The sequence below is a fragment of the Morone saxatilis genome, unplaced genomic scaffold, assembly GCF_004916995.1.
Source record: "Morone saxatilis isolate NCDOM2014 unplaced genomic scaffold, NCSU_SB_2.0 Contig14, whole genome shotgun sequence".
Classification (NCBI taxonomy): Eukaryota; Metazoa; Chordata; class Actinopteri; family Moronidae; genus Morone; species Morone saxatilis.
The window spans coordinates 18,942,033-18,952,522 of NW_023339696.1; the positions used below are offsets into that span (position 1 = coordinate 18,942,033).

The 10,490-nt window shown below is 40.9% G+C and overlaps 1 protein-coding gene across 2 annotated transcripts in view; it reads left to right on the forward strand.

Annotated features, from left to right (window-relative positions):
- asic2 (acid-sensing (proton-gated) ion channel 2) overlaps positions 1–10,490 on the forward strand; it is a 327,047-nt gene that overhangs the window by 219,784 nt on the left and 96,773 nt on the right. Inside the window, exon 1 of one of the 2 annotated variants that reach the window (XM_035655801.1) lies at positions 989–3,235. The exons of the other annotated variant lie outside the window; for it this stretch is intronic. Within the exon in view, the coding sequence (XP_035511694.1) occupies positions 2,543–3,235 (693 nt within the window). The 5' untranslated portion in view covers positions 989–2,542. Of the gene's footprint in view, positions 1–988; positions 3,236–10,490 lie in introns of those variants that run through there. 2 annotated transcript variants of the gene reach the window in all.

Below are 10,490 nucleotides of genomic sequence, written 5' to 3' on the forward strand. Positions count from 1 at the left end.
CCCCCCCAAATTACGTCCGTGTGTTGAAGGGATGTGAAAAATTCAGCCCAATCATTTTTTTTCTTTTTACATACATCTTTCAGTGCCCCCTAGTGGATAAATTATGTAATGGTAACACTTTCACTTAACTGCAAATATCGGCTTCAATAATTTTTTGATTAGGCTCTAATCAAAGGCTAATTCCAAAAACACATCTACATCAAAAAATTTAAATGTGAGCGCTTTCTGATTTCTCAAAAATATAAAAATATTTTAAATCTCTGCACTCCTCACAAAACAGAATAAACCAGACATTTTCATACATCTAGTGTTTTTATATATTTTATGTATATGTTTTAATGTATTATATATTATATTTTTGTTGAGTACCTTTTAAAATTAAACAAAAAGTAACTTTGAAAATGAGAACAACAACAAAATATATTATAAATTCCTAGACAATAACAAATAAAATCTGACCTATCTACCTATAACTGTACATATCAAAGATGGAAACAAGCCTCAAAATACTGAGAAGACAATTGTCATTTTTCATTGAAAGAAAATTAAAAATGATAAAAAGTGTAACTGACTAAAATGTATTTTGTAGCAAAATTCAAATAACTAAAATTTGACTAAAACTGATACTTTTCTAATAAGATTAAACATATATCAAAGTGCCAAACTTAAAATACTATAAAAACTAAATTTTCATAAACAAAGAGTAGCATTCATTCCCCCACTCAATCCCCCACTACCCACTTTGTATTCACATTGTGATACAGTGATAAACATTTGGGCTCTAGAGCTAAAAGTCTAGTGGAGAGCCCGTGTCGAGCTGTTCTCCTCCGCTACACACAAACCCTCACATTCATGCAAAGAGCAGTCTGCACTGTAGCCGTGTGGCTCGGCAGCAGCAGCAGATAAACAGAGGGGGGCGAAGGACAGCACGAGTTAGCGCAGAGAGAGACAGGCGCTCTCATCAGTGACGGGCTCACCGGCTGTGTGGACAGAGCTGTGGCGCAGGAGGAGGAGGAGAGGTGCAACGGGAGGACAAGCTGCCTGAAAACCGGAGCAAAACAGAGGAACAAAACGCGAGAGACAACGAGAGAGGGAGGAGGGAAAAAAACGGAGAGAGATCACTGAGGGGAGAGAAGTCATTCGGAGCAGGGAGAGGGAGCAAGCTGGATGAAGCTGACAAGGACACAGAGGCAGGAGAGCGCTCAGAGAAGCCTTGCCTGACGGGGGAAAGAAGTGAAGGAGTGCGTGCACAAAGTGGAAAAGAAGAAGAAGAAGAGGAGGAGAAGGAAGAGAGGGAGCCTGACAGGAGGTCGAGCTTACGGGGCTTGACTGACACAAGCGAAGAGGGGGAGGAGGAGCGTGAGGGCAAGTTGATGGATTTGATTTGGGGAGAGTATTTTTAGAAGGAGGAGCAGGGACATGAGAGGAATATTGAGATTAGAGATGCTGTCTTTGAGTGAAGGAGAAAAAACTAGTGAAGAAGAAGAAGAGAGAATAACAGGAGATAGAGAAACGGGGGAGAGATGTTGAGATCAGAGTGTGACAGAACAGATTATCTCTGGTCTGGTTTCCTGCAGAAAACTGCTGTGAGTGTATGTCCGTGTATGCGCACGAGTGCCTCCTTCTACATGTGAAAGTGTGTTGTAGCATGTTTCTCACTGTGGCTGTGGTGCTGAGAAGCAGGTCCACTACACGATGAAGCTACCCCGTGGTTACCCGCAGGATCAAATAACACTGGTCAAAGCCAAGTGGGGGGAGAGGCAAGAAACAGACCAGTGACATCACGAGGAAGTCAAGGCATCAAAAGTGAGACCGCAAAGTGGGACAAACAACAAATGAGCACGGGAGACTTTTGTGAATTCAATTAAAGCTTCTACTTAATAGTGACAAGGAACTGATTGCTGCCTCTGGCTGCCCAACGCCTCTGCAAGCCAGTGAAGCCAAAAAAACGCACACATGTAACTCAGAAGAAGAGAAACCACAGCGCTGGAACGAGGCAAGCTCCACTCTAACAGACTGCACCACACCAACCAATTCCCTTCGCTGTTGTCTCATTATTTTAATTACCTTCCCTTCTTTCATTTGTTTTTTGTCCTCTCTGCTTAGCCCTTGGTATTTTGTATTCTATCCTCCTCTCTCCCTCTCCCTTCCCCTCCCTCTTCCTCTTGCGTTCGCTCTCTCTGTCTCATCCTCTCTTGTTCACTGTCACACTAACTGCGGTGGATGCTGGAGTCACTCATGTAGAAGCCACCTTGCTTGGAGCACATTTGCCTAGCTGATTTTTTTTTCCCATGCTGAGTTGGTTGATTAGAGAGCGCTCTCAGATCGAAAGACCAGGAGAGATGACCAACAAGTAGCTGCTGCTGAGTTCATCAGAGCTCCTCCACCGTCAGGAGAAGACGACTTCAAAACATTTACTTGAGGGTACTTCTACATGTGCATACGGTAATTTTACAGTCAATACTGCATGGGTCATTTGTATTTGTAAGGCCAAACACATATCCAGGTGTGGATTACAGTAGTGGATTTATCCTGGAGCTACATGTGGGCCCCAGCCCCTGAGGCCTGGCTGGGAAATGAAGCCTTTCCCGCGGCTGTAGGAGCGCTGTGGGCAGCTATGGCCCTAGAGGGGCGCTGTCTCCGGCGGGGATCCCCAGCCATGATCAGAAAAGGCCGTCAGCGACGTCCTACAAAGCCAACTCTGGCTCGGGTCACTTCCACTCTGTTGTCAAGGACACGCCTGCATGGCCTGAGGCATGTTTGCATCCCTGGTGGCTCTGTGGGCCGTAGGGCCTTTTGGCTATTGGCCCTCTGCACCTCCCTGGGGCTGCTTTTATCCTGGTCATCCAACCGCCTACTCCACTGGCTTTCCTTCCCCACATACACACGAGTCCACACAGAGTGGGCCAAAGAACTAGCTTTCCCTGCAGTTACTATCTGCAACAACAACCCTATCCGCCTCTACAAGCTCACCAAGAGCGACCTGTATTTCGCTGGCCACTGGCTGGGCTTGCTGCTGGCTAACCGGACAGTGAGGCCCATGGTTCTGGACTTGCTTCAAGAGGACCGTCAGGCTTGGTTCAGGAAGCTGTCAGACTTCAGGCTCTTTCTGCCACCGAGAAACTTTGAGGGGACCAACCTGGAGTTTATGGATAGACTGAGCCACCAACTGGATGACATGCTCCTCTCGTGCAAATACAGAGGAGAGCCATGTGGCGTTCACAACTTCTCTTCTGTAAGTCAAACCTCTTCTGTTGTATGCCAGCTGTCTGCATGAAAAGCCCTCCTGTATCTCCTCTTGTACTTTCATCTCCTTACATGTTGTCTTTACTGTCAATTATCCCAATCTGTACTGCAACTATTTAAAAGTTGCAAATGAGTTGCATCATGCTGACACAACACATTGCTTCATTTCATTATGTTTTAGTGGGGATTCTCTTGTGACTTACCTGCTGTAATGGCTAAGTTACAACGCTGTAAAACACAGTATACTAGCTGTTGTAACTTCCTGTTATAGCTGACTGTTAAAGCTTTCTTGGTCATTCCACAAACAGATTAGCAAATGTGTTACTGCACAGGGCAATTATTAAATTACCACCAGAGCTCTTGTTAAATGAATGCTTATACGGCAAAGATAAGCTTTTGCAGAATAAAAAAAACTATATGGAAAATGGCATTAACAGTAGCCATGGTCATATACTGACATGGCTCCATGAGTTTGTGGCTAAGCATAGCCTCAAAATCTCTGTATAAAAAGTTTATTTTACAGTTCTGTGCAACCCCTCAAGAGGAGTATACTGCCGCTGTGTCGATCATTCTCATATCTGTCTTTTTTTCTGTGTGGGTGGTTGTGGGTTTGGGGATTTGTGTGCTCCCCTGGCTTGCCTAAATCATGGCAGATGTTTTCTGTGCAGTAATGTGCTCAAACTGTCTTTGAAACTTTTTCTTTGTGTTCTTATTGCCCTATGGTACTGTGGCCTCAGTGTCAGTGACTGACGGAGAGAGAGAAAAGAGAAATGGAAGATGAATACCTGTGTGCAAAGGTTGTGCATTGTGATTGTCACTTGTTAACTGATGTGGAGTTTGCCCACATAATTGATGTTCATCAAACCCTACTTTTTTTCAGAAAATTGCAGTTTACTGTATTTGCATTGTTGTTGTCTTCATTGTGAGTGGCGGGGTCCGCCTTTATCACTTGAGTCAGCATCAGTTGCAGTTAAGAAAATGTTTTTAAATCCTCTCTGCTTAAGGGTGACTAAATGCTGCGACTGGTATAACACACCTGAATCTCCAATCAAATTGTTGGTAGTCAAGCTGCATTATGGGTAATGTAGGGGCCAGGTTTTGACAAGGAAGAAGAATGCATGGAATAAAACTAAATATCTCTAGCTCTGTTTTATCCTGTTTCTAACTGTCCATAGTGAGTCTGACAGTGTTATAGCATAATGCTATGCTAAACTGATGGATTATTTTTGATCATGAGTAAGATATTCCCTTTTTTAGTTTTCTTTCTTTCAACGTGACATGATAAACAGTTTGTTTGGATGTGCTGTCAATAGATACATGAGTTTTCCTTCTTTTGTTGCAGCTCTTATAGAATAGCTACCTAGAACTATTTTCTGCCCCAGTGGTCAATTCACACATTATTTAAACAAAACTCTGGATCCTGCGTTATTAAATTGCTTCTGCCATTACTAATAAGTAACCCCAGCAGTCGCCAAATCCACCAGAATTTAAATCTAAATTTATTAAATTACTCTTACAAGGTGATGTGAAGGAGGATCATTCCACAATTATTGTATTTCATAATGTAAAATATATCTAAGTTGAAGGGTTGTAGCATTAAAAACAGCAGTTTCCTGTGTTGTATACTATTATCTGTTTGCCCATTCTCTTGTTTGCCTCAGCACTAAATTGAACAAAACAGAAACTCTTTTTACCATTTGCTGTCTTTTGTCAACTAAAAGTTTTATAATGCATTTAACCTCTTGAATGTCAAGCATATCATGCATTGAACTCCCCAATGTTGCAAGCACAAACTCATGATTGCCTTTTCAAGGCAGCATGATTACAATAATATGGCACTTAACCAAGCATAAAAACAGTCTGTTCCTTTCAGGAAAAAGGAGTATATAAAATTACATGTTTTTTATTAGTCTTTTATGAGTTCATGGTCAGCAGTTGTTGATCAACAACCAGTAGTTGTTCTTGCTTTGCTGGTGCTTTGATTGTCTCTTTGCCCTCTGTCAGAATCAGTGCAAGGTGCATCGGCCCACTGCCGTGCAAATGAAGTGCTTCATTTTAACTATGCCTTGCAAAGACATTTTCCTTATTTGTTTGATTTTTTTTATGTACAATGCAGTGTTAGAAAGATTGTCTAGGTTTGTTTATGTGCCTGCTTTCTTACCTCAATGTTTAAAGGTCAGTTTTAATGTCACGGTAATGTATTCAAGGAGCAGGATTGTGAGCTGTGTGTGTGGATTTGAGTGTAGTAACAGTTCACCCAAGGAATTTCTAGTATATCAGAATATTTTGTTAGAATGGATCAAGCTGCTGATGATGGAGGGAAAATTGTCCTCTGAGAGCAGCTACTGTGCAAACTTTAAACAACCAATCTGTACAATCACTCTGAAATATCAGTAAATCCAAAGGGGGTGAGACCATGAAGGACAAAGTTGCTGCAGCAGCACTAAAAACACAATAACACCGTACAGTCTCCTGAATTTTGATCACAAACTCACTGAGACTAGTAATGATATATACAAACTTTAAATGTGTTTCTGTAGTAGTATATTTTGGCCGTCACATGGACTGGGTGTTCAATATTGTCAGCTTTACCTTGCAGATCAGAGCCCCATTGATGCCCCAGTCCTGCCTGCTTCCTCATCTTGTTCTACCTCATAGGGGGCCTTATGCCGTTAACCAGCCCTCAGTGGTTTTGCTAATCTCATTAGCCTGCTGCTGCAAGTCAGCAAAGACTCCCTGAGGCCTATTCATTATCACTGCATTTAGAGCACTGTCACTCCAAGACCAAAGAGGATGCAACAACCAAATTAAACAGGGCGATAGGGAACACCCTTACATAGACTTGTAAGCAAATAAACAGTCCTTGTCTCATGTGTGTTTGCATTTTAATACCTGCATGAGAATAAGTGAGAAATTCAGTGTTGATAGAGGTTGGGTATTACAGGCTTCAGAGTACATAGGATGCTTTGAACTACAAAGCAGAAGACTGTTTGGGGGGAAAGGAGGAGAAAGGTACAGCCAGAGGTTGGGAGTGAGAGATGGTATAGAGGAAAAGCATCTGGTCGGGAATACAAATGCGTCCTATAATTCTGCCCAACCCCCTGCAGCAGGAGGACTTCATGTGCTACAATTACTGTATCACAGTGAATGGGAACCAGTAGAAGGCTGGCTAATCAATACATCTATTAGCTTCGTGCTGTAGTTTATGGTGGTCTATTTTGCTCCCACATCTCCAAGACTGATATACTCTCGGCCACCCCACAGCTAGTCCCAACTTCACAGCATGGGGATAAGCTGAAACCATTCCAATCATCCCCAATAAAATGTAAGTTATACCTTATCAAACCACAGCTAGCTGAGCCTGTCTCTGTGGAACAGATACACATCTCCACCTTTTCCAAGGTCCATCGAGGACTAGATAGCTGCTCCTGCAATGACAAATTAAACAGTGCTACAAGTTGGAGAGCACCACCTAATCACACTCTAGGAAGGGTGTGAAAAAGGGTGAAACTCTTTGCCTGGCCACTGTAAAGTATCAACTCTATCTTCAGGGAAATCTCATAACTGCAGAGCCACAGCAATGCTGCACCACGCTCTTAACATATTTGGCATGAGCAGGTTTGCTTGTTTTGCTGAATTGTGATTTATATGGGGACAAACTGTGTGTCAGATTTAGTGTTATTAATGTTTAGGCTTTTTTATTAAAGCTACTGTAATATATATGTTTTATATTATTAATGGATCAAATGGGATAGGGGTCGTAGTGATGAACCCACAGAGAATTATTACCCAATTCTGCAGTTTCTCACAATTCTATGAAGCGTTTTAGTATCTTTCAATTCATTGTTTTGGTTTTATGGCTCACAACTTTACTGTTTTTGGTCAGTCTCCCCAATGACTAGCTGATGAAAAGGGTAGAGCAGCTAAAAAGACAGACATTTGTGAAGTGAAATAGGGGAGTGAATAGTGCATTTACATTCATCAGGAGGCCAAAGATATGATGAACGCCAATGCTCTGTGTCTGCTGGATGTGTAAATATGCAACTTAGTGTGCCATATAAATATTAAAGGCAGTTATATGTCGCTTGTTTCTGCTGCCTGCGAATAGCCAAACAATGCTGATTTAACTACAGTCATCTGTGCAGGTAAATATTTAATAATAGTTTGGCATTTAATGTTAAAAGTTATAAATGAAAAGTCACTCAGAGTAAAGGGTGCAGATTAAGAAACAAATCCCTTTTCTCTACTGTTGAATTCACAGTTACAAAATGTGTGTTTACCTGTAATCCTTTAAGCGATAGTTTCAGATCAGATTTATTTCCATTTTTAATTTTTTTCCTTGAATTACACACCCTTTTCTTTTCCAGTTCTGCACATGTTTAACATCCTTCTATTGACACTGCGGGTTAACAGCACAAAGGGATGAGCATGGATGTTGGCTTTAACTGCTCTCTTGTGTCACCCCGATGCACATCTTATTACCTGAGGATGGATCTTGTTTTAACTGGAATCCCTGCTTTATGAGAGGGTGACTTTGCGATTCAACTCTACAAAGGTTAACTGATTAAACATTACCACTGTCTGCTCTATGGGATGTGTTTATGGAATATGTTTCAGAGCTGAAAAAAAGGAGGTGAATGTGCATCATAGATCTTTCCCTGCATTGTTCAATAAGCAGACGCACACATCTCATCGACTTATTTTTAGGCCCACCTTCTATTTTCATTCCTCAGCTCTAATATTTGCAGTTTAATTGACGGCACTTTGGTAAAGCTGAAAAATCTGCACCACCTGTTGACCCACTCTTACTTTCCACATCAACCATATAAACACAATGAAGAGACTGACAGAGGCCTATTTGCGGGGGGCCGCAAATGGGCCTGGTCAATCACCACTGAGCCTGGAGGGGCTGCTGATTGAGTTTTAAGCACATCCAGGTAATAACGCAGGTCTCTTTTCCTCTCTTTTGTCATTGACCTTTTCAGTAGGATTGTGTAAAGCAAGACCATAAGCTATTGATCTGGCTTGAAATAAACAGAAGTGGGAGTCAGCTGGAAGCAGCTCCATCTACAGCAATCTCATTAACACAGGTGGCCCTGTGCTTCCCATGCTCTACACCCCCAATCCAATTTCCCTCTTCAGAACAAGTGGCTCCAACTTCCAGCTTATATTAAAAACCATAACAGGGCTGTGTCTTAATATGAACGGCCATGGCACTGGTCATAGATATTCCACAGCCACTGGATGCAGCCAGCATCCAATAGCTGTTTGACAGCCAGCCACAGGCTATAGCAAACAGTCACCTTAATCTCCTGGTCTAATGCAAGCCTTGAATGCAGATGAAAAGATTACACATGGTTAGTATTCATAAGGTCACGTAGATGCATAAACCACAGGACTTGTTAAAGGTTAGTGTTTGAAATACAAAGCTAATGGATGCTGTTCTCTTCCATGAATTCCATTAGTTGAAGCTGTATCCAATCTCCACCTCACCTTACGAAGGAAATGCATAAGTTACAGCAGATGAGCTCTCACATGCTCTCTGTGTGTCATGTTGTGAAGAAAAAATATTTGCGTGTTGAGTGGTAATGTAAGACAAATTAATGACAGATGTCAGAGGCAGTGATTGCAGCATTTTAAACGCACATATGTATGGCTTGTTTGACCTTATGTCTCACCATTCACTGTTATCCCTCGCAGCTCATCTCCATCAGACGCACACAAACACATCTAGAACTAAACATATGCATACTAATACGCCCACGATTCAAATCTATATTCGCTCTCAGGACCTTTGGGCAACAGACACCCACGTACAGTATTGTCCCTGTATTGAGTGTGTGTGTGTATTTATGTGTGTGTTGGAGAGAGGGGGGAAGGACATAAATGGGAATGGACACAATATAAGAAAAAAAAGTAAGCATAATGCTAACACTAAAACTGTCCCAAAATTACCCTACAGTTGCATCAACAACTCTCTGACACAAAGTCAACAAAAAGTAAATGTTTTAAGCTTTACAAAGATTTATTGCAGTCCTCTTGTATTTGATTGCATTTCATTGCACCGCTACCTGTTAAACTAGGTGCAGATAATGTTTTTCTTAGCGTAAAAAAATGACGTTTTCTCCTTTGAGCTCCCCCTACACACCACCATCACCTCAACATAAAAGGTATTTATTAACTGGGACCTGCTTACTTCGTCGTGTGTTGTGTGTACATGTCAGCTTCTGACAACTTGCTCACCCCCTACAATGTGAAAATTCACAATAACTTTAATTAAACTAACGGATCAAGTGTAATTAGATGCGTTGTCAGCTTCAAGCCAGGTGAAATTAGAATGTCTAATTATCACAGTTATTATTCAGTTTAATTGTAATTTAAATTATGAGTTCATTAAATATGATAATAATAATAACTGATCGTTTACGTAGCTCATTATATTAAGTAGTTCAGAAACATTGTTAGCTTATTAGCACACTTCCCAGCATGCATTGCGTTTGGGTTAATGCCATGGTTCATGTGATATGGATTGGTTTTTATTTAGATTTTATTAGTATCCCCATTATCTGATACAGAACATCAGCTACTCTTCCTGGGGTCCACACAAAACATTAAAACATGACATTGTCATAAAAATGTAACTAATGATATATTTTCCTCGCAATCATATTAGTATACATATTCTTTTCATATATACTTAAATATATTAATATAATTTAAATTCATAAGCACTGAATATACATACAAAGTTAAATGTAACAACATATTAATAAATATATTGTTATTCCTCTACAAAACAAGAGACAACACACAAAGGCAGGCAGGTATTAGGTCTTAGTTCACTCGTTTTTTAAAGCTTACTTTATTGTGTGCTTTAGCAATCTGAGCTGGAAGTGAGTTCCATGCAACCAAAAACTAAAGTTAGATTTATTTAGATTAAACAACGATCTTTGGCTGATTTAAGGCATCCATGTTTGGTTTTCAGGCAGTTTTGTATTTGTAAGTACAAAGTCGGATATATTAAAGTTTACACATGCACTTGGACTTGGTAGTTGACATGAACATGATAGAAACATTTTATCCATGTCTCAGATGAGCCTTAATGCCATACTCCTTCATTATAAGGCCCTTCAGACAGGTATCGAATTGATCATGACTGATAGTAGTGTGAAAGCTTGTGCCAGTTCAGCGAAAAGTATAATGATTAGGTAGCTCAGTGCATACAAGATCAGACTTTTGACTTT